General features: G+C 40.2%; 1 protein-coding gene across 2 annotated transcripts in view; it reads left to right on the top strand.

Annotated features, from left to right (window-relative positions):
* Positions 1 to 15,522: 15,522 nt before the first annotated feature.
* ldb2a (LIM domain binding 2a) overlaps positions 15,523 to 26,996 on the top strand; it is a 92,292-nt gene continuing 80,818 nt past the window's right edge. For both annotated transcript variants that reach the window (XM_084549972.1, XM_084549971.1), the window contains exon 1: positions 15,523 to 15,765. In XM_084549972.1, coding sequence (XP_084406098.1) covers positions 15,634 to 15,765 — 132 coding nt within the window. In that variant the 5' untranslated portion in view covers positions 15,523 to 15,633. The remainder of the gene's footprint in view (positions 15,766 to 26,996) is intronic.

Here is a 26,996-nt window from a genome sequence, read left to right as displayed (position 1 = left end):
TATGCAAAGTCCAATAATCAGCAGGCCTGGAGATAGCACCCAGTCCAGAGCTGTAATATTGAAGCGCTATTGATCGTCTTTGGGATGATGCCGATTACACAAAGCCTTGAAAAAAGGCATTGTGGGAGTTTGAAAATGATACAAGGACACAGGCTGAGGGCTGGCAAGGTAAACACCAGGGATAAATTAAGCAGTGAACTGTGGTGTGTGTGTCCAGTTGGCTGTTGATAGTTAAAAAGTCTGGAGGATAATGACAGTAAACCTCAGTGGGCTGGACTGCAGTTGTAACAAAAGGCAATGAGAACACAACCTGCTCAGGAGCAATCTGTACTTTATCATACATCCTCTGTAGTGTACCGCATGCACACCTTATATACAGTACACATTATAGTAGCTTGTATCTGTACCATGGTTAAAAAATACTCACAAATAAAAGTTCTGCTTACTTTTATTTTGTTATGGTATTTTGTTTTTTTAATTTTCTGTTTTTGCTTCTATTTTGTTTCAACCGTCCCTTTATTTATCATAAAAAAAAAATATCTATTTATCAGTTTATTCTGTAACAACATATATCTACCAGGTGTTTTTTGACAATGCTGGACCAGTTTTATGTACATAAACACATATAGATACACAAGGCAAACAAAAAGTAAAAGTACAACATTTCCCTCTGAAATACAGAACACTAGACCTGTCCAGGGTGTACCCCGCCTCTCACCAGATGACAGCTGGGATAGGCTCCAGCCCCCCCGTGACCCTGCACAGGAGAAGTGGTAGAAGATGAATGACTGAATTTATACAGAGCACTAGCGTAAAATCGAATTTAAAGAAAAAATGTACCTCCAAATTATACTCACCACACAGTTATTGAGTAAAGAACTACTACATGCAGAATGTCACATACCGTACTAAACAAAATACTAGACTTCATAGTTCAATAAGAAGTGTACGTGACATGTATGTATGTATGGATTATCAGCCATACCTGTACCATAATTATGACTGATTTAAGGACTTTTTTCATACCCTTTTAATTACTTAACTAAAAACCGACCAGCATGTGGGAAGAAATCCAAACAGACTCAGTAACTCAGCAATGCAGAGGAGTGCGCAACTGAAAAGTTTTCCTAAAGCAGAACTGAACTTTCTGTGTGCTTCATTAGGTGGTGCAGAAATAGAAATATACAGTGCTAGTATTGGCTGACTTGTATAGCATAGTAGAGTATTGTAAAGCATAGCTTGTATGTGTAACAATTGCAGCAGGATTAGGAATAAGAAAATGTTGTCTAATGAGTATGACTTCTCATATTGTCATAGCTGCAGGGTTACTGCAAAAGGTCCCATTATGTCTTGATATTAGAAATAATGTTTGCGAATGTGTAATTTTATTTTATTTGTCTGTTTTGAAATTGATTAGTATGGCTAACTTAGATTTAGTCTTATTGTAATTCTATTTACTCCCTTTTGTTGGTGGGTTTATCCTTTTCTTAACATTTAGATGAACGATTATACTTTTAACTGCATTAAAGGACCAATGTGAAGGATTCAGGGGCGATCTATTAGCAGAAGTTGAATATAGTACACCTAATTCTTTTCACTAGTTTTTCCATGACACCTTAGCTTGCTCTGGGGGCTTTGGGCTTAGGGTACTGTGTAGCGTCTTCGGACAGTTCGATTTGTTTTTGACACTATATAAATAACTTAACTGAACAATTTTACAATCACTAACTATCAGTGGAAGCTGTTTTTTGGGAGCTGCAATGTTACTCCACTGTTTTTCTACAGTAGTCCACAATTGAGAAACCAAACACTTTTGTCATTTTACAGTGAAGTGACAGCTGGAATTTAGTGGTGCTAAATTACAACGACTACCTTTCATGTAAAGAAAAGACTAGACAATAGAGTGACAGGTACCAAGTCAATGTAATGTCAGCTATGAGAGGAAAAATATTTAGTTAGAACAGCTGACTGACATATTACTAAAAGAGTTTCCAAAATGTTTACAAATTTACCATGCAGATACCAGACTCAGATACAGAATCAGGTGAACCCACATGGAGTGGCTGAGGCATCATTGATGGTACTTCCTTTTCAAATAGACAACAGCAACGGCAAAAAGAGTTAGCTCCATCCATACACTACAAATATTTTTATGTTTTGCTTGTCTCACTCAGAAACATTCAGACTGGGAAACATACAAGAAGGTTACCTAGGCAACCAGAGCCTCGAACATCCACTAGCAACCAACTGCCAGCTTTAAAGCGATGACAAGCAAATTGCGTTACATATGGACCAGGCTTTAAGTTCTAACATGTTAAAAAGGAAGATCAAGTGGGAGTATTCAGTTGGTTGCAATCTGTAATCTCACCACTAGGTGCTACTAAATCCTACACACTGGTCCTTTAAAGTGAGTATGGGCAAACAGGCAGTGAAATCAGCATTACCACAAATAAAACTTAAGGCAAACCACATAAAAAACATATACAGATGCAAAACTATTTCAAAATTCACATTAAAAGCAAATGGAAAGTTAAAATTAAGCAAAGCTTAGTGACTCTGTCTCACAGCCCTTAATTATAGTGCCACTGTGTTCAAATGCTTCAAACATCTTTGAAATTAAAAATCCCATCAGGTTTCTGAGAAGTAATCTTGCACAGCTAAAATGAATCAGTCCTGAGCTGCTGTGAGTGTTATATTATGAAGGTGCAGGGAGGGCAGCAGGACCACCACAGATCGCTGTCTGCCTTCAACCATGGACTCTTAAAGCACTTTATTTAAACAGCACTGAAGGTATACCATAAACTTTTTGTCTTTTTTTTTTATTCTCCACTAGTTTTAAATTGATTTTTGATACTAATCAGCTTTAAATACATGCATGGATTTAAATGGAATTAGGGCCGTAGCAGTGTGTGATTTTTCTGTTTTGTGTGAATAGCAGAGGAACATTCATTGTGTTTGGTTTCTGGAATATTCTCTCTGCCTCACATCAGGTAGCAGAGAGAGATGGGCTGTGCGTGTATGTGTGTGTGTGTGTGTGCGTACGTTTATGTATGTGTGTGCTTTGTATGCATGTGTATTTGTGTGTCTGTGAGCAAGTGTGTGTGTGTGTGTGTGTGTGTAGGCGCATTTGTGCGAGGCTGCTGCCATGCCTACGAGATGGGGGATGGTAGCAGCACAGCCAGCTATTTTTCTTTCTTTCTTTCTCTCCTGAACATCAAGTTTGGTCTCCCATCAGCCTCGCCCTCTACAGAAAAAGGTTGTTGGTAAAAGAAGCAAACATCTCTTAATAAACCAAAAAGCATTAGTGATTAACTCAGTGTGGTACGGATGTTTTTCGATTCATGAAAATGTCGTATATGTTGATTGACTGGAAAATGGTGCGAATACAGATCTGTTGAGCCAAGTAACAGATACAGATAGATTAACTAAATAAAAATATTAGACAAAGATAAATTTACAAGAGGCAGGTTCTAATTGACAAATTTGTTTATTTGCTTGCACAGATATTATAAGGCACAGGCAGATTGTTACTGTTTAATAACACAAAAATATTGGAAATTTGGGTTTTAGCACACTTTGCAAACTGGTCTGGCTGCACTTAAAGGTTCTTAATGGGTTAAGTAGGGGTGTTTGAATTAGACAATGACTGTAAATATTACAAAGAGTGAAGCTGTCACTTATGATTGTCTGAAGTGTCACTGCGGCAAAGGAGAGACAACAAAAAAGGTGAAACCGGCTCAACTTTCATGTTCCGCTTTTTGCCACGTAACAGCAAGTGTTTGATGTCAGCTGGACGCTTCATGTCGCTGGCTCCCTCTGGATTTGTGTTGTAGCTTGTTCTCTCACTGCTACTGAGACCAATAAATTGTAACAAAATTCTGAAAGTTTTAGTGACAATAGGCAAAACCCCTCTTGAAGTAACTTGAAGTAAGTGGGTACCAACTTGAACTAATCTCGATTTTGAGCAACTGATACCGTTTTCCAAACGTTTCCCGCAAGGAAACACTGTCTGCAACTTTGGTTACTGCCACCAAATTCACCATGGTGATAGCAGGCTTGATGTTGGGTGAACATAGATAGTGCAGCAGCGTTGTTGACAGTGTTTTCTTTTCAGATAGTGACGCCAATAAGAGGTAATTTTTGGCTATCCAAAAGATACGATTTTGACTTTACTAGGGCTTGTCTGTGAACTAAAGGGAAATTGAATGAATTATCCCTGTTGAAGCGTCCATACTTAGAAACAGTGGAGTAGAGTAGCGTCAGTCAGCTACAAAGCAATTGGTGACGCATGTAATTAGTTTGTATGTGGACGGGGCTTAAGTCTGCTGAAATGCTGCATAGTGCATCTCTCAAACAACCTCATTTGAAAAGTTAAGACTAACAGGAAACACTCTCTTGCCTGTTTGACGGATTGTTAGCTGCACACCAGTAGGCGATTGCTTTGGAGGACAGGGCTGCCTTTACACACATTCACATTGTTAAAATATTGAAGACGGATTTGTACCACATAATACATGAAAACAAGTAAGAATGAGTGGAAACAATACCTGTGTCTCTATAAGCTGTACAGACACTGAAGAGAAACATTGGCATCGATAACAAAGTTCAAGCAATAAGGATGTTTATTCTATTTTGATGCCAATAAATGAAGAAACCCTGACTAGAATCTCGTCATCTGCTGACACAGTTGGAATGAAAACACTGCCACATTGTTAGAGTTAACACTCATCACTGTAATGTATTTGTGTAATTCCATCCCCATCAGAGTTAATTTAACACTTTCAGATAGTTTTGAACAGCCTCCAAGCCACATCCACTCTGAGTGCTTAATCAACACTTATAGGATAATAGCCACTGAACGATCAATGCTTTTGGAAGTTTACTGTGTGGAAGGGGGGTGGGAATCGTAATACAATTTTCATTTTTTTTGTGTGTGTGTGCGAGGAAAGTTATGCACCTGAGTTGTTGCGATGACATGCCATCGCAACAAGGCTGGACCAGGCAGCTTATTAACTGCCTGGTCCAGCCTTGGTGCAACTCACCTAACTGAACCTGAAATCCGTTCAGTAAATGTTGTGGAGCCCTGTGTGTGTGCGGACACAGCAAGCCACCACAGATAGGCCCATTTGTATTTATTTTTGCCGCTCTTTGAAAATGCATTTATTCTCATAAAGATTCTCCTCTACTCACTAATGCTTGCAGGTTGGGTAATTAGGATCCTGCACATTGTGCACTTTGGCAGCCTTTGGGGCTAACCTCTACACGACCTCTCTCTGTCTGAGGAATGTTGGCCACTATTCATGCTAACGTCTAGCTCACCAACCGTTGGCCAGCACCACCGCCGCCGCACCAGCGACTGCAGGAGTCGACTGAGGGGCATTTTGTCGGCACTTGGCAGTTGGCGCAGCTTCCTCACTAAGAAAACATACCCAAAACATCTGCAGCAGAGTGAGCAGAGAGGAGAGGGGAAGGAGGTTGAAGGGGGAGGATGGGGGGAGGAATGGTGGTTAGAGGGATGGGGAGATGTGGTGGTGGTGGTGGTGGTGCTGGGGGGGGCAGAGATGTGGGGGCGGCAGGCAGCAGAAGTACGTCTGCGCTGCAAATCTGACGAGGACTTTTGAAAGGCTAAATCCCAAAGAGAGCGCTGCTGCCTCGGCTTGCTGCACTACAAACAGCCAGAGCTGAGACAGGCTGGGCTTTTTTTTTTCCAACTGGAGGTGCTCCACGAGTAGAGAAGAAAAAATAATTATAATGATAACCTCTGTGTGCTACACCTGACAAATGTTGCAGATGGAGAATATTTACAATGCAAAAAGTGCAGGAATATTTCATATGTAAAGTGTCAGTGTTATTATTCGGAGCATTTTCATGGTGTAAATGTTTGGCTTCAGCATTTCATGGAGAGACGCTCATTGAAAGTTGTGTATATGTGTGTGTGTTTCACTTCTCCATTTCCACAATTTTTCCACCACTGTCATGGTGTATTTAGGGGTGGAGAATAACATTTTTGTTTGAAAAAAAATCTCATTTACAATTAGGGGGTGTGTTTTTACATCACACAACATATCAGCTCCTTTATGAATATTATTTTTGTGAATTATCTCCTTGTTGCGGGAAGAAGGGGGAGGTGACAACAAATAGGAATTCTTTATGATTAGGTCCAAACCGCACTGAACGCAGCCTATAATTGCCTCTTATTCAATGGTGCCTGACAAGCCGAGCTCTTCCACATTTAGTCTGACAGCCAGGCGACGGCATCGGGTGTCGTCTGTGAACAATTCAATTCGGCAGCAACACTGGTTTTACAATCTGTGTGACTGTTAATCCCATTGGAACAGTGGAGGTAATCTGCACATGAAGGTGGAGGAATCTCTCTCTCTGGAGATCCGGTCCAGATTCTCTTTATATGTTGCAACCACGGAAAATGGGATTGGATCCTTCCTCTTACTCAGCTAAATCTCATCAAGGCGAGAGAGAAAAAAATCACATTGCTGAAAATATGAATATGAATATAAATTGAGAAGCATATGAGCAGAAGCTAGTTCTCTGCTCCTCCTGCATGTTGTGTACATGTGCAGGCTCAGTGCAGTGAGTATTGTTTTCCCTGAGTAAATACAACCCCGTTGGAGGCATGAATCATACTCAGTATTGCCGGGCAACATGATTCATCAGACCTCTGTCATTTTGTCCTGAAACACACTCTCTAAAACCAAATGGGTCAGTCAAAAATGTTTGTACTAATTTACAAAAACCAAATTAAGGGTTAAAGTTCCCAGAGAGAAAACATTTACTTTATTTTGTGCTATTATGTCTGCTGATTTTTCCAAAGCTGCAAACATGTTTCCGCTCACTCTGTTCATTTACAGCAAAACTTGTCAATCTGATTTGCATGGTTATCCAAGTGAATCTGTTCCGGCGGTTCTGTGTTTACTCTCAGACTCGTCCATGTAACGCAGGGACACCGTTAGATGGAGCTGTGGGTTTGAGGAGGAAAGAAGAAGGCGGAGGTGGAGAAGGAAAAGGGGGGAGGGGATGGGGGGTGACTTTCTCAACATTTGAAGTTGAGACAGGAGTGTGGAAAAGCCACTGTTTCTAAATCTACGGGGCAACTCATTAGTAGCACTGTACCCACTGATGTTCCTGCGTTCTTTGCTGTGTGTGTGTGTTTACATTTGCCAGAGTGAAATGGAGGCTTTTGTGCATCACAGACTATCACCGCATGTCCCCGAAGACTGTGTCGCCATTAACTTAATGATGGCTTCTTGATGATTCAGGGGGAAAATAAGTGTTTTTCTTAGGTAGTGGTCACTTTACGTAAAGGGATGGGGAGACGTCTCCTGAAACACACTCCAGGGACTCACTGTGTTTGTGTGTGGGGATGTTTGCGCGCTGTCTGTGTGCATGCACGTGCACTTGTGTGTGTTTGTGTGTGTGTGTGTGTCTGTCAGGTTTCCTGCTGCGCGGTGTGGCTGGGAGCCCTAGCGAGGGTAAAATTCCATTCTCTCAGTGGAGCAGCATTCTGCATGAGCCAATTCCCAGGAGACACTGCTCTGCATGTCCTCCAGACAGCCAAGCTGAGGCACAGGCTCAGGCTCGCTTATTAACTGACCTGAGGGGGGCGGCGGCGGCGGTGATGGTGGTGCTGGAGGAGGAGGGTGGAGGAGGAGGGAGGGATGGGGGGAGGTATGGAGGGAGGGAGGGAGGGAGGGAGGGGGGGCAGAGATGGAGAATGGAGGAGGAGGAGGAGAGGAGGAAGAGGAGGATGAGGGAAGGGAGGGTGAGCCCAGGGAGGCAGGAGGAGGCGGTGGGTGAGGAGGGAGAGGGGGAGGTGGTGTTGGGAATTATGGGTTTGTGTGTGTGCATGTGTGTGTGCATGTGTGTGTGCGTGGGAGTGTGCGTGCATCTGAGTGTGATCAGGGGTGATGGGTTGTGGGGATACGAGCGTGCGTGTGTGTGTGTGTGCGCGTGTGTGTGTGTGTCAGAGGCAGAACTGGTTGAAAATATTAACTCTTTGCTCGCTGCGCTGCTTCCCTGCAAAAAATTCAGCATAAGAAAAGAAGAGCCTTAACAAGCTGTGCCTGTGTCGTTGTATTCTGCGCAAGGGGCCGCAAAAGCCAGGTTAATCACTTTAAACATGTAGTATGACATTTTCTGAACTTGGAGCTACATCAATTTATCAGCTTTCCGCGTCGTCTCCACCATTTTCCTCTGGCAAAAGGCTCCACATTGTTTTCATGTCATGTCACTTTAGCACCAGAGCTCAGGATATTGGTGCAAATGGGGTTTTATTCCCCATGTATACACACTCAATCCATTCCTGCAATAGAACTAAAAGCATCTACTTCCCGTATTAATCTATTTGCACTAATTTGTCATCCCTGTGTGCAAATATTAGTTTGTAGTTTTGTGTGTCTTCCTATAATTGCTTGACACAACTGGAAGACTCATTTGTCACCAGTATGAGGAAAGAGCATAATTGAAAAGTGCTTTTCAATTACAATTTGTTTAACTTAAATAATGAAATAAAATATGCTCCTTTAAAGTTTTACTTCTCTTTTTTTATTATTATTATTATTCCATCCAGCAGCAAGGAGGAAAGAGAGAGAGAGCGAGAGAGAGAAAAATCACTCAAGGCAAAATGCAAATGAGCCTGGAAGCTATTACGATGCTAATGAGATTCCACCATAGAAGTTGCTGCTCCGGCATCCGGGGTATATTTCATCCATATTTGGAAAACAGTTGTGTGCTCAAAATAGGGGACACGCTTCCCAGTGTTCACAGTTTGTTATACTTTCTGCCGAGTCCATGAGCAGCGTGATTCTGACAAGAGTTAGACCAGAAGAAGGATTTTCTCAGGTAGCGTTACCTGGCTGGTTACAGTGGTTTGTTTGCGGTCTTAATGCTGTGAAATTCTGCTCTGTTTTTAGAACTTCCTTTGTCTCATCATTGCTTGTCAATCACCAGTGAGGTCCTTTTATTAACCATCAGACTCTTCCTCTCAGCTTCAAAAAACTCTCAAACAGTCTGCATGTTGGCACATGTTTCGCTCAACAACAAAAAAAGCCAAATGAGTGCGATTGTTTACAGCAGCAGCAGCAGCTGAATCAAACACAGCTACAACTTTACATTTTCACGCTCGCCTGTGAAACAGGATAAGACGTGTTGCGCTGGTTCTTCCGAACGGGAGCGACATCGGTGCGTTCAGGTGCAAAACCTGTAGCACGGCTGTGAGGGTGTGTAGTTTTGTGCGTTAGAGGCAGGTAGGAAGAAAGGTAGGTAGGTAGGGAGATAGGGTACGTTACCATAGTAACACCAAGAGGGAACCCAGCAGAAGCAGAGTGTCTATATGTGTCCTGACCCATTTCCATTCTCATCCACAAGTGTTTTGTCTCCCTCACCTTGCTGTTTCACAACTAAAAGCACCTCTCCTTCTTCATCCTTGATGCATTTGCTGTATTTAACAAATGGCCGAGGCTCGAAACATTCAGCAGGACACAACACAACAAACTCTCGAGGTCTCGAGGACATTTGGTATCCCATACGATTGGTTTAATTTAACTTCACCAAAAGTAAAAATGTGAATAAAACATATATATATATATATATATATATATATATATAAAAGGACATAGCAGTCATGAATTGGGAACGTTTTCATCTAAACTATGTCCTCCTCAACATAGACAACTCCAAGACAAGACAGCTTTTCTCCTTCTAATGGCTGGAAATTAAATGAGCTCCTCATGCTTTAATTTTAGTGAACTTAAACCTTCTACAGAAAAGAACAAACGCAAATGTAACGATTAAGTTCCAAGCAGCAAGTACTGCTTTCTGTTTATATTGAAAGGATAAGGCTGGACTATATCTTACTTATAGTCAACAAATCTGATGAAATGACCAAAACTATGCTCACATCAAACTATATCTATGAACCGGAATAAAATACAAAGAAAGTATGTAGCAGTGATAAATAAGGAAATTTTCATCTCAACTATGTCCTACTAAACAAAGACAACACAGAGCTTATGTAAATAAGCTCCTCATACTTTAATTGTAGTGAACTTCTTTCCAAATACCAACAATCATTCAGGTCAGTTCAGTAACAAAAAAATAAATAAATAAAAAAATTTAAAAAAATCAACAGTGTTTACATTAAAAACAGCATTAATTAGTTGAGCATTATTTTAATCATGTGAAGTAACAGAAACACTAATGAATGAATTTCACCAAGCATGACTGATTAGACCTGGTGTTAACATGTGATCAATATCTGGATCTGTTATGTGGATAACGACATCTGATCTACAGGTCTTTTCAATTCTACCTGGGATTGAAATAAACCGTCTCATTATCATGATTGTGTAGGAACGTCATCAACTCTTCTACCTGTTGCTTTCGTCAGACTAGAATTAGGCACTAAGGAGTCAGGTGACCTTCATTTGTGTTCTTCTGAACACCTTGGATCGGATCCTGCAGGTATGAGCATGTCGTGTTAACGTATGGTTCAACATATCCAGATGCAGATCACATTTAAAGACCAGGTTTTAAAGAGCTTTCCAATCAGTCAGCATCAGAGCAGCTTTAGATTTGAATCATAACGAAATTCTAACATGTATGTGTTCAGTTTTTGTTAAGCAAGGACTGCTTTCTATTTATATTGGAAGCATAAGGCTTCATTGTCATGAAGTCTGATGAGAATACCAAAAACTAAACTGTGTGACCTCATATTTAAATACTTTCCAGTTCACCTACCACATTCATGACCCTTAATGTACGGACCCACCAACAACAAAGGTCAGCTGTCATTTGTCACGTCGCCTGTGTCTGGACGAAAACTTTAACAAACCGCCAAGACTACAGCCAATGCTAGCAACATACTATTGGTTCAGCACCTGCATGAAAGGAAGTAACACTTCATACCACTAGGTGGCAGTAGTCTGGTCATTCAACCAAGCTCCTATTAGCTGGGAGGCTAGGAAGTTAAGAAGAGATTGGGATTTCAAAATGTTTCAATTTTAATACAGAGATAAAGTAATTCTGCACACAATAGCACAACCAATCTGAGACATTTTGTTGTTACAATTCTGTCCATCACCACATAAAACCTTGTACAAACAGTTTAATTGGTCCAGCAGATCTTTGCCAGGGCATAATCATTTCCCAGCGGAGCGACTCCAGATCATCTTTCCGCTGCAGAGATTTTGTGGACAGATTCTGTGTGAACTAACTGAAAAGCCATGTGCTCCAACATGCTCCAACTTTATATGTCATTGTTTTGTGGTTTAATTTTGTTATAAAAAAGACCGAGTAGCTTTCAGCTGTATTTTTTTTTATCAAATATTACGCAAATAAGCAGGAAATAGTGTTTTTGTTGGGGATCTTTAGCTGTAAAAGAATACACAGCATTCAGAATTACAGGATCAAGACAGCAGCTTGAGATTGATACCTAATAAAGTACTAATGCTGATCTTACTGAAGCAACTGGATATTATGCTTAAGAGACATATTTCTTAATAATATGAAGAGGAAACACTGCACATCCTTGTCCATTAATGCAATTTGTAGGTTGTTTGTGTGATTTTCAAATTTCACCAGTGTAGTCAGTGGGAAAGCTTAATTGTTTTTCTGGACTTTTAATGACAATGAGTCGTTATCTATTAATGAATATTTCAACTCGTGAATGTCGTTGCTTGATGACAACTTAGACTACGGCGTAGGTTTTTTATGTGATTTTGAATTTAAATTCTGTTTTGTTTTGTGTTTTTGTGGGTTTTGGAGAACATCAGATAAAATGTTCTCATCATAACGTCTTCACAGAGACACACTCTGCTGCACATTCTGCCATCAGCAGACCTGTAACCTCTCATGCAGGTTGTGTTTACGATCATTTGTACAATACAGCGAGTTAATACTGAAATCTGGTAAATGAGCTGTTCACTTCAATGTAGTGTATTGCAGCCACACTCGAGTGGTAAGCGCTTTAGGCGAGCAACCAAATCCTGTTAGAAATGTCAATTGAAAAGGTCTTGAGATATTAAAAATGTAGTTTTTAATTAAAGGTTTATTAATAGATTTTTCAAACTTTTTTTTAATTACCCGACCGGATGCCTGAGGCATTTGGATTACAACTTTTATCTCACTCGATTCAGACTGCCTCTCCCCATTCAGCCATTTTGGATTAAAAGTCAGACTTCATAAATGCTGTTCATTAATTCCCAGTGTGGGCAGTTAATGTGAGATTCGGTTGCAACGTTACAGCCGGTCTGAGTGTCTGTTTATTTTTAGATTCTTGTGGCTACTTTGCAGCCGAAGCCTAATCTGTCACGGAGGAGAACATGGAGGAAATCTTAATCAGTGTGCCAAAAAAAGATTTCCAGTGCATGCTGCTGTGTCTGGTTTGGAGGTTGAACATGTTAGTAACACATACTGTCACAGTAAATTATATTATTGACATGTGTTGCATGGATTATACTGTGAAAATGTTGAAATATATTAGAACCCGTCTGCGTTAGGCTGTTTGCATGCAGTGCTGCTACCATGTAATGTTGCTATCAAGGTATGATGTGAGTAATAAACGGCTGGCTTGCTAATTAAACACAGAGGTGTTCAGAAATAGGCATTTTGGGGTTTTAGATTAATGAATTCATGTTCACTCAGCAATACATATAAAAGCAAGCCAATTAAAATGAATCACAATGGATCTGATGATTTAAAATCCGGATTACATAGTTTCAATTCAAACAAAAACCCACATTCAATAAGTTCAGGTATATTCAGTGTAGTTATCCAGAGGCATTATAGGATATTTAAGAAGCCACAAAGGAGTATAAAGAGCTCACATGACGGGTCAGGTAAGTTGGTTACGTCAAAAACCCTGGTGAAATTGGTGGTAGCAATGTGAAGTAATAATTACTAGTACTAGTTATTTTGTGTGTATATTTGTGTGGTGACATTGCTTTTTAAGATCTAACATAGTGTCTGGCACTGATTGTGCAAACAACCAGGTTGTCTCTATTTATTGGGAGACTGGTTTCTGATGAAAATGCACATTTACTGTGCAAAACATAAAGGAAACTGCAAATGTGCAACTCTGGCATCTGTGTCCACTAAGGCAGGTCCCACTTTCTCAGCTACTATTATTGCTCTATGTAAAGGTCTTTGTTACATCAGTGCTCACATGGTGCATGTTTCTAATTGTAATTAAAGTATTGTACCACAAACCAACAAAAATGAACAATCCAGCAATAGAGCAGTAGTCGTACACAGATGCACATGAGGGGAGGTCGTAGTAGCAAATTTTTAGCCCACGTCCTCTCAACATGTTAATCTGATCATGGTGACAAGCCCAGCATTCTGTAAGCGAAAGCTCATGAATCATTATTGTATCTAATCAACATACATAGAGCCGGGCGAGATTCTTATCACGCAGTACCATCGGGCAGCATCTGATCAGTCCTAGATTCATTTTGCAGCAGGACAATGAGCCCAAACATCAATGTTGTTGTTGTCATGATGATTTGTCTTCAGCTACAAGAAGAAAATATCCTGCAGGAGATGGGGTATTTTCCGCAGAGTCCTGATCTCAACACCATGTAGTCAGATTGGGATTACACTGAGATAGCCTAAAGTTCTTGAAATTGCACAAATTTCCTTTTTGTACTTGACATTATAAAGTCGGAGGTTGGCCTTCTAACATGGATTTGATTTGTCTTAGTTTCCATTTTGTATGAAGTTCAAGATAGAGTGAGGAGCTTCGGTCTCTTTCGTAACTCATCTTCCATAATTGGTGTGCTTGGTTGAGAGTGTCAACCACGGATGCCAGATTTAAGTCTCTTGCATTACTGTGAAATTAGATTTAATGCTTCTCATTGGCAGCCTTAAATGCAAATGTCCCACACTACTTGATCAATGAAACAACTAATAACTATTTTTGGAAGTATCCACAATTACAATAGCTTATACTCATATCCCTGGAAACCAGTCTGACTTCCTACAAAATTTGTCAAAGATGCCATGGGCCAATCAGATTGTTTGGGCAACCTTTATGCAATGATCAACAGAAGAATAGCAGTGATTTAGTCATACATGTCATCTGAGCGCTGTGGAGTTCTTTAGAACTGAGTCTGGTACCACCAGGCTAGTTAACTCATGCAAAACTGTGGTTTATGATGTTTTATTCTGCTTGTCTTTTAAAATTCTACCACTGGAAGGCTTCAAAATCAGTTGATGAAAATTCACTTCCATTTATCCAAATTCATGCACATGGAGCCTTTAAATCTAGTGTTTCAGCCAAAACACTGTACAGGTAAAGCAAATGACATGTTTTGAATGTGTCTTGGCTAGTAAAGATTCGGAGTGATGCTGTGGATCAGTGACCAACAGTGCAGAAGGCAAAGCAGCGAATTTTCCACTGCAGGACGGTGACACGTAACAACCTGTGAAGGCAACTGCCTGTCAATCAAAGCAGCCCTAAATTACATCATTTTAAGCCTTGATATAATTCATACAGGGGAAATTTCAGCCCAGCACAGTCGTCATGAAAGATGAAATTATCTATAAGGTCAAAACTCTTTTTTTTGTACAAGGCTGTAGACATTGTAATTTTTGCTGTTAAATTACACGATGATCCATGGGGAATGACTCACTTTAGGAGCAGCCTCTAGTGGCCATTAAAGGAAGTGCATTTTTTAGCCCTACATTTTTATTATTACTATTATTTCGTCGCCAGATACTGTGAGTCTTCACACATTTAATTCTTAAGGTCATCACACACCAAGCCGGCAGTCAATTGTAGTATTGGGCCATTGTTGTTTATTTGTGACTCTAGTTTTTGCGTCGTATCCTGCACCGCTGGCACCAGTGGACCCCTGCTGGCAGCATTTTAGCCGACTCAGCATGTTGGATCAGTGGAGAAAATTTGAAGGGCACACACGGACTGCTCTCCTCATGTTTCACCTCATCTGAATATTCACCTTGTTTCCTCTTTTGAATGATGAATACAGACTGCTGCCACCTGCTGGTATGAAGAGTTATTGCCTCTCAGGCATGCACAGAACATATAGTATGTGCCAGCTGCCACACTTCATTGTAATACTGTTACTTCACATTCACATCTTTTTCAGTCAAAACATGTCCCAAAGCAAACTATTCTGAATTTTTTATGTTTTTTTTTTTTTTTTTTTTTATGTGAACAGTCAACATTAGGTAAAGAAGTACTTTATTCATGGTGCCAGTGTCAGTACATGTAAACTAAAACAATGCACGACTCCAGACAGGAAAACACTCGCACATATGCACGCAGAGATCTTACTTGAACTTTGCAAGAGTGCAAAACTGAGTGTTGGTCTTGAGAGAACAGGAAACGACTTCCCTCCTCCCCCTTCAATTCTGCCCCCCCCTACCCATCGTTCCTCCCCCTCCTCCCCCTCCTCCCCTTCTCCCTTTCCTCCCTCCTCCCTCCTCTTCCAGCACCACGCTATAGCAGCGAACTAGGCAGGCCAACTTGCAGAGTGCAGCTCAGCCTCGACAGCGGCTGCTTCCTACTGGGGGTCTTCGGAGAGCATCGCACTCCCATGTGCGCTGCCGTACCCGCTGGATGTTGAAATCGCGCCGTGCGCCTCGCCAGGAGCCACCATGTCCAACCCAACCCACGACCCGTTCTACTCCTCTCCGTTCGGACCCTTCTACAGGAGACACTCGCCCTACATGGTCCAGCCCGAGTATCGGATCTACGAGATGAACAAGCGGCTGCAGGCGCGCACAGAGGTGAGCCGCCCGGACGTAAACCGCCGCACGGTCCCGTTTAGGTCGAGGCACCGGTGGGAAGCGTAGCGGGCTGGGGAGGTCCGGTGTGCGGGGAAAGGAAGGGAAGGGACGCAGGGGCTGGATAGAAAGATGAGCCACGGAGGTCCGTCAATCAGAACATATGGATGTGATGCCAAAGTGCCAAACATTCCTGAGGTGAAAGTAAACCGGCTCTAGTCTGCGCTGCAGGAAATACCCTCCACTGAAGTGGTTTGTTGTAGTTATGAGTCTTAAATTTTACATCTTAAGTTGGGAAATGCTGATTTGTGGAGGAGGCGCTTTCACGTGGCTAATTAACCTGCAAAAAATTCATGACTTAAGTGTCACCTGAGAGACTCACCTGGAGTAGGAAGAACTGGTTACAATTAAACATTAAAAATCAGATAAACTTTGCATCAAACATATGAATTGACTGTTAAGACTTGATCTGACATTATACTATTATTTAAAAATCTAACATATTTATTAGAGAAAGTTATATTTAATATTTAAATACTCTAAAAGAAGACTAGACTATTGAAGTGGGCTTTACAGACTGAGGCAAAGTAGCCTTTTCACTGCATTTAATAGATTTGCATATATTTACATATTGCCTGGTTTTAAATATTTGCATACTGTCTCGATCATGGAAAAAGCCACAGCTTGTCCACTGAGGGTAAGACTTTCTGGTCCAACTGTTGAAGCCACATATTGCATCTGAAGCTTCATGATTCGTCACCGTGGATGAAAATCTATCAATGAAATTGGCCATGATTGCAAACGTATGACTGCATGGGGTGAAATTAATTTCACGTCAGTTTGCTGATGCTTCAACTCACTGGGCGCTAAGCGCGTGTGGAGCACAGTGTCACTCACACTGAACCTTTGGCGATCCCACTGCGAGTTGAATGGCGAGCATCTGCATTCAGCATCTGTTTTTGATGCTGAATGATCAAGTGGTGTGGCCACAAATGTGCAAATCTGCAGATAAAAAGTTCAGCAACATGTCACGTTCTGCTCACAGAGCGTCTTTAGAGGCTCAAACAGAAGCCAAATGCAATGAAAGAATGTTTTAGCAGCTTAACTGTCCAGGTTTTTGAAATATTTTCATCAGTCTGATTATTTGTTTTGTCTATAAAATGATGGCAAATGGCAAAATTGTATATCGCAAGTTCCCAAAGTCAGTTCATACTTCTTAGAAATGTCTTGCTTTGTCTGACATCCCAAAATATTCAGTTTACTTTCACATAATAGTGTGAAAACCAGAACCAAATATCCACCTTTGAGAAGCTGGATCTACTAGTTTGACCTTATTTATTATTCTCTATAAATCATTCAGTTGATTTCCAGTTTTAAATAATCCGACTTCTCGTTGCATTTTAAAGCTTTTTGGTTTGAATTTGGTTCCAAGGAGATGTTTGAAACCAAGTCATTTGAGAAGCTGAAACCAGTAAAAAGATTCTCTATAAATCAACTAACTGATTTACTATTTTAAAGAATTCAACTTCTACTTGCTGTTTGAAGCTTTTAGCACAAAATCTGATTCCCATAAGACGTTTGAAACTGAGGCGATCTTAAGAAACACATTAAATGACTTCATGTGTATGTTTTTGAAGCTTTTTTGGAAATGGCTTTAAAGCCAGCCGAGTTACTGCAGCAGCTCGCAGGAGCGGTGCTGACTCCTCTAAAGAGAAACTTGCAACTTTAAGCAGACCAAGGCAATGTTGCTGAGATGCAACGGCCCAGTCTGATGCATTATTCATGTGGAGTGGTCCAAGCCCCAGTGGACCTCAACTCCTGTACCACACATGCTCAGACACCGAAAGCAATCACCACGCGCACTCTCACGTGCACCATCTCACATACATGCACACGTACAGTATGTACATTAAATGTACACACAGATGGGTGTTATATTTGTGGTAATTCCAGCTCGGACCTGACACTTATAATACACATGGATGATCTGCACGAACACACAAACACACATTATAAAGACACATGGCAATTTAGTCCATTACCTTCATCTCCTCAGTCTAAATTATATAATTGCATAATAATATAATTAGTTTTTTCTTCCCGTTGGTGTTCGTAGCGTATTCTTCATCTTTTTCTTTCTCCAGCGGTGAGAGTGTATAACACATCTTCTCTTTAGAGATGTAGTTATTGTTTGATTAAAATGCAGGTGGTGGATATAATGAGGAAGAAGTAGTGTCCTATAGCGGGAAAATAAATGCCTCGAGTTTTGTGATTTGTTTGCATCCAGATGTACCGTACAGCTTGGTGCAGGCTTTTAACAAAATTATATAGTAATTATCCTCGTGAATACAAAAACTGCTGCCATCATTTTACAAAAATCGACTGCATGTGGCAAAGAAAGAAGATTGTAAAGAGGAATCTCCCTTTACAGAGCTACAAATGCACCATATTGGCTCTTTTAATAAGACAGAAAAGCTGTGCAGAAATATTAAACATTCCTCTTGAAGCAGACTTACTAGAGCTGTTTACTTCTTGTTAAGCGAGGGTGGCTGCTGGTCCCTTAATGATGATGCGTGCCTGAAGGGTCATTCTGCTGCTTCTTTTATCACCGAGCTGCTGCTCAGTCCATCTAGCTCAGTCAGTGCACATTGAAGAACGAGACCTTGCCAGTGTCAGCAGGGGTCAAGCTGATGTTACGAAATAGGAAGTTTGAGATATTTCTCTCTTAAAAAATAACATCAAACCTGGTTTCCATTAAAAGAAAACATCTGAATTGTCCTGGTGGATGGTTCCTTGAATATTTCATCAAGGTTTTGCCGCTAGCAGCTGTTGCATATTTGTCTCAAGTTAATGGCTAGGGTTTCTGAAAATATATTACATTGTTAATTCTTGTATTGTCTTGTTGTTTGGGATCCAACAGCTGTATCCCAAGTATACAAAAGTTGTGACCCCTGTTTGTCCTAAATCTGAAATTATGAGCGTGATGCACTGTCAATACACCAATTGTGTCATATGTGCAATAATGTTTTATGAGTCATACACGAACGACTATATTATTATTTTGTTTGCTAAAACGTCTTCAGAGACTAAAGCTGCACAGTGTGCTGTCACATAACTTGATCTCTTAAGAACCAACTGTTCCATAACAGAAATTGACGTATATAGGGATTAGTACTGTCAACACCAATCCAATGAAGTGTAATGAAAAAAATATCTTGTACTTTAGCAGCTGATCCCAAACTGAAGTGATTTTCTCGAGCAGATTTGTGACACATGTTTGAAATCCAGCGACGCTCTGAAAATTAGAAAAACTGTGGACACTATCAGTTAAGCAGGGTATTTTTTTTTTTTTCAGAAATTAACTTGAGGAAAAAAAGAAAAAAATAATAAATAAAAAAAGACTATATTATATTGAGCGCTCATGCTGGTTTTTTGTTTGAAGCTATTGGATCTATGTTGTTGTTGCTATACTTGTGCTGATACAGTCAAACATCATCTCAAAATTATTGCCCATGCTTAATATCTTATTGTTGAGAGTAAGAATAGCTCAGAGCGTACTTTACTTTGTGCTTGCTGGCGCACTGTTGACTCACTATAGCTTGAATTAAGTCTTTTTTTTTGACTAAGCCTCAGTATGACACCACCCTTTTGGAAAAAAGCGTTGAAGGAGTCGACTAAAGTTGGCCCTCTGTTAGCAGTTCTTTCATTTGTCTTATTCATGAGTGTGCTTTTGAATTTGCTTGGCTGGTGGTGCAACTGCTGCTCGCACTGGCAGGCGTAGGACTCAAGGGTTTGACACTTGGAGGAGACTTACTTACCTCGAGAGGACTCTGTACGAGCAGAAGTGACGTCTGTAGCCGAAGCTTAGTAACAATTACACAGCGATATGGTATTCTACTTGACATCTTATGTGCAGTGCTGTTGTGGGAACTAGAACGTTAGGTGTGAAATATTTGTGTCCTCAGAAAGTTCTTTGCCACTATAGACAGTTAAACGTAAACTCTGATCATGTTCTGTACATTCGAAGGTTTATTATTAGGTGCACGCAGTCTCCCATTAATGAGTTTGTTGCCCCAAATAGAAAAGTATTCTGTCTATGAGGTGTGCATGTACGTAGGTGGAGAGACTAGAAGTGCTGTGTAGGGCTGCAACTGATGCTCACTTTATCAGCTAGTCAATTAATCAGTCGGTCAGAACGCTGCGAAAAATTCCCGACTCAGACTTCCAGTATTGTGTCCAACATTCAGTTTGCAATTAAAGAAAAAGTGCTGTATATTGTCAAAGCTGTAACCTGAATATTAATAGAAGTGATTAATTGATTTTAAAAGTAGTTGCTGAATAGTTTTTATTAAAGATTGAGAGTAATCAAATAACCCTTCCAGCTTGTACTGTAATGATGATGGTGTTAAGGCTGCAGCTAATGGTTATTTTCATTAACGATCCATCTGCAGAAATTTCTCTCGACTAAATGGTGAGTTCTAAAAACTTTCTAACGCGTTTAATCCGCTTTTTTTGTGAAACCAATGGACAATGTTCGGTTTAATGTCTCACAACAAATATTTAATTTGTTATAAAAATAACGACTGATTTCCATTTCAGAAGATAATAGATTAGTCGACTGATCCCTTCAACTTTATTACCGGGATTATAATGACAGTTATTTTAGTTCTGATTAATCTGTAGACAGTTTTCTTGATGAATCAAATATGTTTTTGGTTGAAAACAAAAAGTTCCTGTGAAGGGTCGCGGGGGGCTGGAGCCTATCCCAGCTGTCATCGGGCGAGAGGCGGGGTACACCCTGGACAGGTCCCCAGTCTATCACAGGCCTAACACAGAGAGACAGACAACCATTCACACTCACATGCACACCTACGGCCCAGTCACCAATCAGAATCACCAATTAACCTAACCAGCATGTCTTTGGACAGTGGGAGGAAGCTGGAGTTTCCAGAGAGAACCCACACAGACACGGGGAGAACATGCAAACTCCACACAGAAAGGCCCAGTCGAATCGAACCCAGAACCTTCTAGCTGTTAGATGGTATGAAGAATAGCAGCTTGGCCCGAAGTATTAATTGATTATCAAAATAGTTACTCGTTCATTTGTTCCTTCAAACAGTGTTGTGACGGGCCTCCACGCAGTCTCCTTTACGCTCGTTAAAAATCAGATACTTTCATTTTTTTGGGGAGAGGGACAGTTTTATTTTTTGTTCCTTCTCAGTAACAACCTTTCCACCTGCCGTGCACTCTGAGGCACGCATGGAAATAAGGAGGAATGAAAGCTAACGACACCAGCAGTCCCGTGTGTTTGTCGGGGATCAGTGCTCACCTTTGAACTGATAACTGTGCTGCAGCTAAAACAGTCCTGCTCCCGTGAAGAGTCGGGGTCTGTTTCTATCCCAACCTTATTACCTGCTCCATTCATACTTATTACCTGCCTGGCTGTATTTCTGCACCGGGCTGACTGCTATCCCATTACCTTCATTTTACACAATGTGAACCTGCGGTGACCCGGCAATCTAAACAGGCTTTGATGTGGATTTGATGCTATGCATACGGTGTGACCACATTGTTTCTGTGCTGTCGCTCGGGGGGGCACGGGCCTCGCCGCACGGAGGCAGCTGCGATGATTTGTGGGGGAATTTGACACTTAAGCGTATGCAAATGAGGCAGCGGATTAACATTCAGAGGAGGAGCTTGCTCGACCTCAGCTGGTGTAAGGCCATTAGCATAGAGGACATTAATATTCAGCGGCAGAGAGCGGGGACGCAGAATAACACTGTAAGTAAAACTACAACACAGAGGGTGAAACAGAAGGAAAACAAAAGCATTTTAATGGAGGCGCTGTAATAATACCCACAGGGCTGTGTTCAGAAGCCTCTCTGCCGCTGCTGCTGCTGACAGTGGGTCTAATGGTCACACTCTTCCTCTGCGGATAGACATGCAATCAGTAACAGTGATTGGCAGGCCATTCATTGGATTCTTGTGTCTATTGCACATAGTTAGTCTCATTCTCATTATTCAAATGGGCCCACAGACCTGACTCATTGGCTCCGCTGTGGAACTGGAGGAACTGGAGTGTTCATTATGGCAAAATGCCTTGTTCCTGTCAGGAGCAAAGTGGATCTGTTCCCATCAGCACGACGTGTCAGATTGACATGAATAGGCTTATGATGCGGAGGTCAAGTTGGCACTGAGCTGTGAGGTTCACAGAGAGGGATTAAAGATGAGCCACCAAGAGCACACCAGAAGATTTCCTTTTGTGAGAATTGACCTTCACGTGAAGTTCTCAATTCACGTAGCAACTCCACTTAATGCTGATTTTTATTCTAGTTTTCCCAAAGATAGGTGTTCAAATAATTTGGTTAAACAACTCCATAGATTTCATTTAATTTATTATTATATAAGTCAAACAGAAGTTGAACGTGATCAAGTTTGAGGAGCTGGAATTGGTAAATTCTGGGTAATTATTACACGAAATGCTGTTTGTTTTCTGTTGATCAATCATCCAATTGTTTCTGCTCTTCAAGATATTCATTTCAGAAAGCATTTTCAAGCTAAAAACAACATTAGGCATGAGTCTAGGCTAGTTTTCCTTTAAGTGAAATGCAAACATCCATTTATAGTTGATCGATTTGGTTGTCTGTTATTTTGGAACAAAGAAGAGGCAATCATATCGTTGCAGCTCTCAGTTTGTGTGAAAATGCTGTTTTTCTTTTTCACTATTTTCCAACCCTTCAAAGACCAAAAAAAAATAATTATCAAGAAAATAACTGGCACATTCATTATAAATTAATTGTGAATTTGCAGCCCTAATCTAAAGTTAGCCCACATTTGCAGATATTTTGCATTAATTGTTAATTGTTAACGTCTTTAAGTATGATCTCACATAGTTTACTGCCAGTTTACGACAAAACTTTTGCTGATCAGAGAAACATTTCAGCTCATTTAAGGACGTTAGGTCTCACTAAAATCTATAAATACTCTGACATTTTTATTTATTTATTTTTTGGCGGCGTATGTGTGCGAAACTGTCTGAGAGTAATTACCAGAAAGGTGTTGAACATCTTGTTGCCCTTATCTGAACCATTACTGCTGGATTTATCTAGCGTCAGAGAAAACAAGCCGCTGTAGGTGTCACTTTAAACCTTAAAATGTGTCACAGCTGAGTCTACACTTATTTAAATAAAGAAATGCCTTTTGAAAATCAGCAACATCTTCCACATGTTGTAGATGATCAGTAGACTGAGTCTTTTCTTAAAATGTTTAGACACCTAAGGCTCAGTGATAGAAATCTTCTTTAGCAGAATGTAATTACAGATTGGGACAATTATCAAATACGTTGCAAATTAAAGATCATTTTTATTTAGATAAACACTGGTTACATTATGCTCCACTTATTCTCCCTCCCACACATAAAGCCACAAAACAATAGAGGAAAAAGCCACGTTGCTTAAATAAGTCTGCGCCGTTTGTTATTTACTTGGCTCGACTGAGTATAAAAAAGCATCATTATTTATTTCTCCATCAGCCGAATCTCTAATATATGTTGTCGTTATGATTCACAGCCGCATTGACAATGAACAGACATCTGCTTTTGTGGACTCGTCGCTCGAAGCTCTTACATTAAAAACAAAAACATTTTATATTTTCGTATGCTGCCAGTCAGTGAAAGGACTGCTTCCCCGCCAACAGCCCCTCCTCGCTAAATTAAAGAATAATACGTCTAAAAGGTGAGCGGACCAGCTGAGAAAGTAACCTTACCCTGAGAGGACTGGTCAGAGCTGAATACCTCTTGCCTGTTTGCCATTTTATTCCTAAGAAAGCATCTCTTTGGTGAGAAATCACTGAATAGAGACAAAAAAATTCGAATTACTGTCTTGAGGTAAATTCACTGTCCTGTCTTATTCTGTTCTGCTGGTAATTAATGTGTTTATACAGAGCACTGTGATTTTATTTTTATTACTCTTCAGAGGAAAAACTTTTTTTTTCCTTTCATAAAGGACCGTCAATCAACTTTGTCCCAAGAGGATGTTAGTGCTGTCAAGAGCCACTAAATTACGTCTTTAGAGCAGTTATAATCAATTTTTAATACTAAGAATGTTTCACATGACAAATTGAAAGAGTACCTTGTAGTGATGAGCCTGAATTTATTGGCCTGGAAGCCAGACAAACTTTCCTGTCCACAAATTCTTTGTGTTGGAAAGTATGTCTGGAACCGCTTTGTTGGGAACTGATTATGTTCCAGCAAAGTTCTGCTGGGCCAATCAAATCATACTGTCATGCTTGATAAAGTGATCGATTGAAAAGTGGCAGCAGCATAGTCATACACGACGTGGAGTTGAATTTGTTTACAACAAAACAGCTCTGATTGGTTGTTGGAATATCCTATTGCATGTAGAGTTATTCTTTTTTTTTCTCTATATCGACTGAAACATGCCTCAAGATGAAATCCAAATGGCGCCTAACCAGACTAATAAGAATTAAGTCTGGATACACCAGGCTTTGAATTTGTAGCTCTTTGTGGCTTAACAGAGCTATATTGGCAAAACTTTTCCGCTTTGTTTCACTCTCAAAATGTAGTTTTTATTAATGTCCACAAACCCACTGGACCTGCTCAGCGACGAAATCAGATGAACACAGTTAGCAGTTAGCGGGCAAGCTAGCAGTGCTGAAGGTTTCCCATTGAAGGATGGTAGTGACCAAAAACTGAACAAAAGGAGCTACGAAGAGAGTCAAAATCACATGGCCAGAAATACAACTCCAGTTGTCCTTAATTACTGCTGCTGAGTATTTGCTAAGTTATACCAACTTGAAAGGTTAAATATGTGAGTATTGTGTTCACAGCTTGTTTCAGCTACTCCAAAGTGGCCAAAAACAAACAAAAAGTGATATACTAATTGTTAGCCCTGCAAAACAAGCAAATAAGAAAAGTGAACCTTGAAAATTGCTTTAGAATCCATAGAGATGAAACAAAACCTTACAAATGATGTCAAAACTCATTAAAAGTATCCCACTCTTTGGTATAGTTCTCTTCATCTGTGTCCTTAAACGAACTGTTGGCTCAGCCACTGTAAACACAGAACAGAGGGAGACCTTCAGACTGAACCGCGGTCGAACTCTACCTCCAGTTCTTTCCCTGAAAAACCTTCTTTGGTGAATCATCAGTCAAAAGTATTTTAGAACGAGCCTTGAGAATTCAATTATTCATTTAAAATCTGACTTTCATATTTATAATAAGCCCTGTTTTCCCCTTCAGTGTCAAATCAATACAGTTATATTTGTAGATTACCATTTCAGAAGGTTTTTTACATTCAGTTCAAATATATCATGGAGTTAATTGTAGTATTTTATCTTGCTGCTTAGTGTAATTTTGCATGTATTGCTTTTTAATTATAGGGCCATTTAATAATAATGTAAATGCATACATATAATTACTATGTTTTGTAGATAATGTTAAAATACTATTGTACTATACTAGAGAGACATTAAAAAGATTGGGATATGTATATCATGTCTAGTAATATATTGCTCATGGGATGCTCTGAGAGGATGTTCCCAAAACGTCATATGAAGAGTGAAAAAAAGACCCCTGATCAAATCACGAGAGTCAGTCACATCCAGCAGGATGCTTGGACAATAGACCCACCTTTTTCCTGGTCCTTTCCCGTGGTTCCTTCCAGGCTGCACTGTTGCTCAGATAACAGTGAAGACAGACGGGCCTGTAGTCCGTCTATGTCCTGTTGTTGTCTCTGCGCGATGCTGTTCCGTCCTGAAATGTGGAGGTCACGGATTGAAATCTTACATCGGAACAACTCTGTGTTCTGTTGAAGCGTCTTTTTGAGGTCTTTGCACTTGTTTTTGAGCATTTTTTCAAATTGCAAGACATATCTGCTTAACAGTGGAATGATTTAGCATACGGTAGCCTGGTCTTGCACATATCAACCAAATTTCTTAATGTCTAGGCTTTGGGTTTAGACCATAAACATGTCTGGAAGTCCACAGCCACACTTAGAAGTTAGAATGCTAACATCAGTATACTATGATGGTCTTTGCTACAATAATGTGCTGATGTTTCCATGTTCAGACATATTTTTGGATGTTAGCATGCAAATTACTCATTAAATAAGCTAGTGGGACTGCCATTCGTTCAGCTTTTCAAGATAATTCATTTTGACCTGAGGTGGGCATTATAGACATTATTATCTATAATGTCAAATTTCATAGCAATTTAATCCGATCAGTATTTATTGAGATATTTGGGTTAAGACCAAAGTATATAATTGTAATGAGTCTAAAAAGTGGCTTAAATTATTTTGTAAGAAGCTTGAGTTCGCTGAAAAGTTTGAGGTGAGCAGCTCACTGTGTTTGCTCCTTCGTTTTCCTATAATCCCTGCAGTATTTCAAACTTCGTCCATAGACGAATGCTTGGTTAACACATTGCAACTTATTGGCCACTGATGACTACTTCATATTTAATTCACATTATATTTTTCCAGTTAAATGCTTTTAGCATGAAGGTGCACCAGTAGGAAAAGTTTGCATTAGCAGCCATCAGTTGACTATAGTCTGATGGCGATTTCTGTATTTATAACCGCATAACTGTTTGTAGAGATTATATCAGGAGTGAGTAAATTTCTTTCAGGAACCTCACTACAGGTGCCCAGTTTATTACAATGCAAATGTCAATGGGCCATAGACTCAGTTACCATTGTGTTACCTCATTCAGAGATAGACAGTAACTTAACAGACATTTATTTAAATTAAAACATTTGATTTCAAACTTAAAACTACTGATATATGGGGCATTTTTACTTTGAATAAAATCCAAATTAGTTGAATTATGACTGCTGTTGAGTTCATTCTCAACTGTCTCCATCTTTATTGCCCTCATCAACAGTATTAAATAAAGTGGAGGTGGTCTTCATTTTGCATACAGCCTGGCAATTAGCTGGTCAAAGGAGATTTATTTTAATCCTTGAGCACTGATTCACATTCCTGGGTGCTTCTTAGCTCACAGAAAGCAGTGTAATCCCTGCTATATATTTAACCAAAAATATTTCAACCTTATAATATTTCATTGCTGAGCAGAAAAACACAATTCAGCAGCAGAGAGTGTGAGCGCAGCGAGGGACACTGTACTTCAGGTTAGTTACACCAGCAGCCAGGCTCTGCTCTGCGCTGGTTTCTGGGTGTTTCGTCATTTTGCTGATCAGCTGTTTGATGTGTTTTTT

The sequence above is a fragment of the Chelon labrosus genome (assembly GCF_963514085.1).
Source record: "Chelon labrosus genome assembly, chromosome: 8".
Classification (NCBI taxonomy): domain Eukaryota; kingdom Metazoa; phylum Chordata; class Actinopteri; order Mugiliformes; family Mugilidae; genus Chelon; species Chelon labrosus.
Note: the sequence above shows the minus strand (reverse complement) of the source record. Positions and strands in the feature narration are given on the sequence as shown.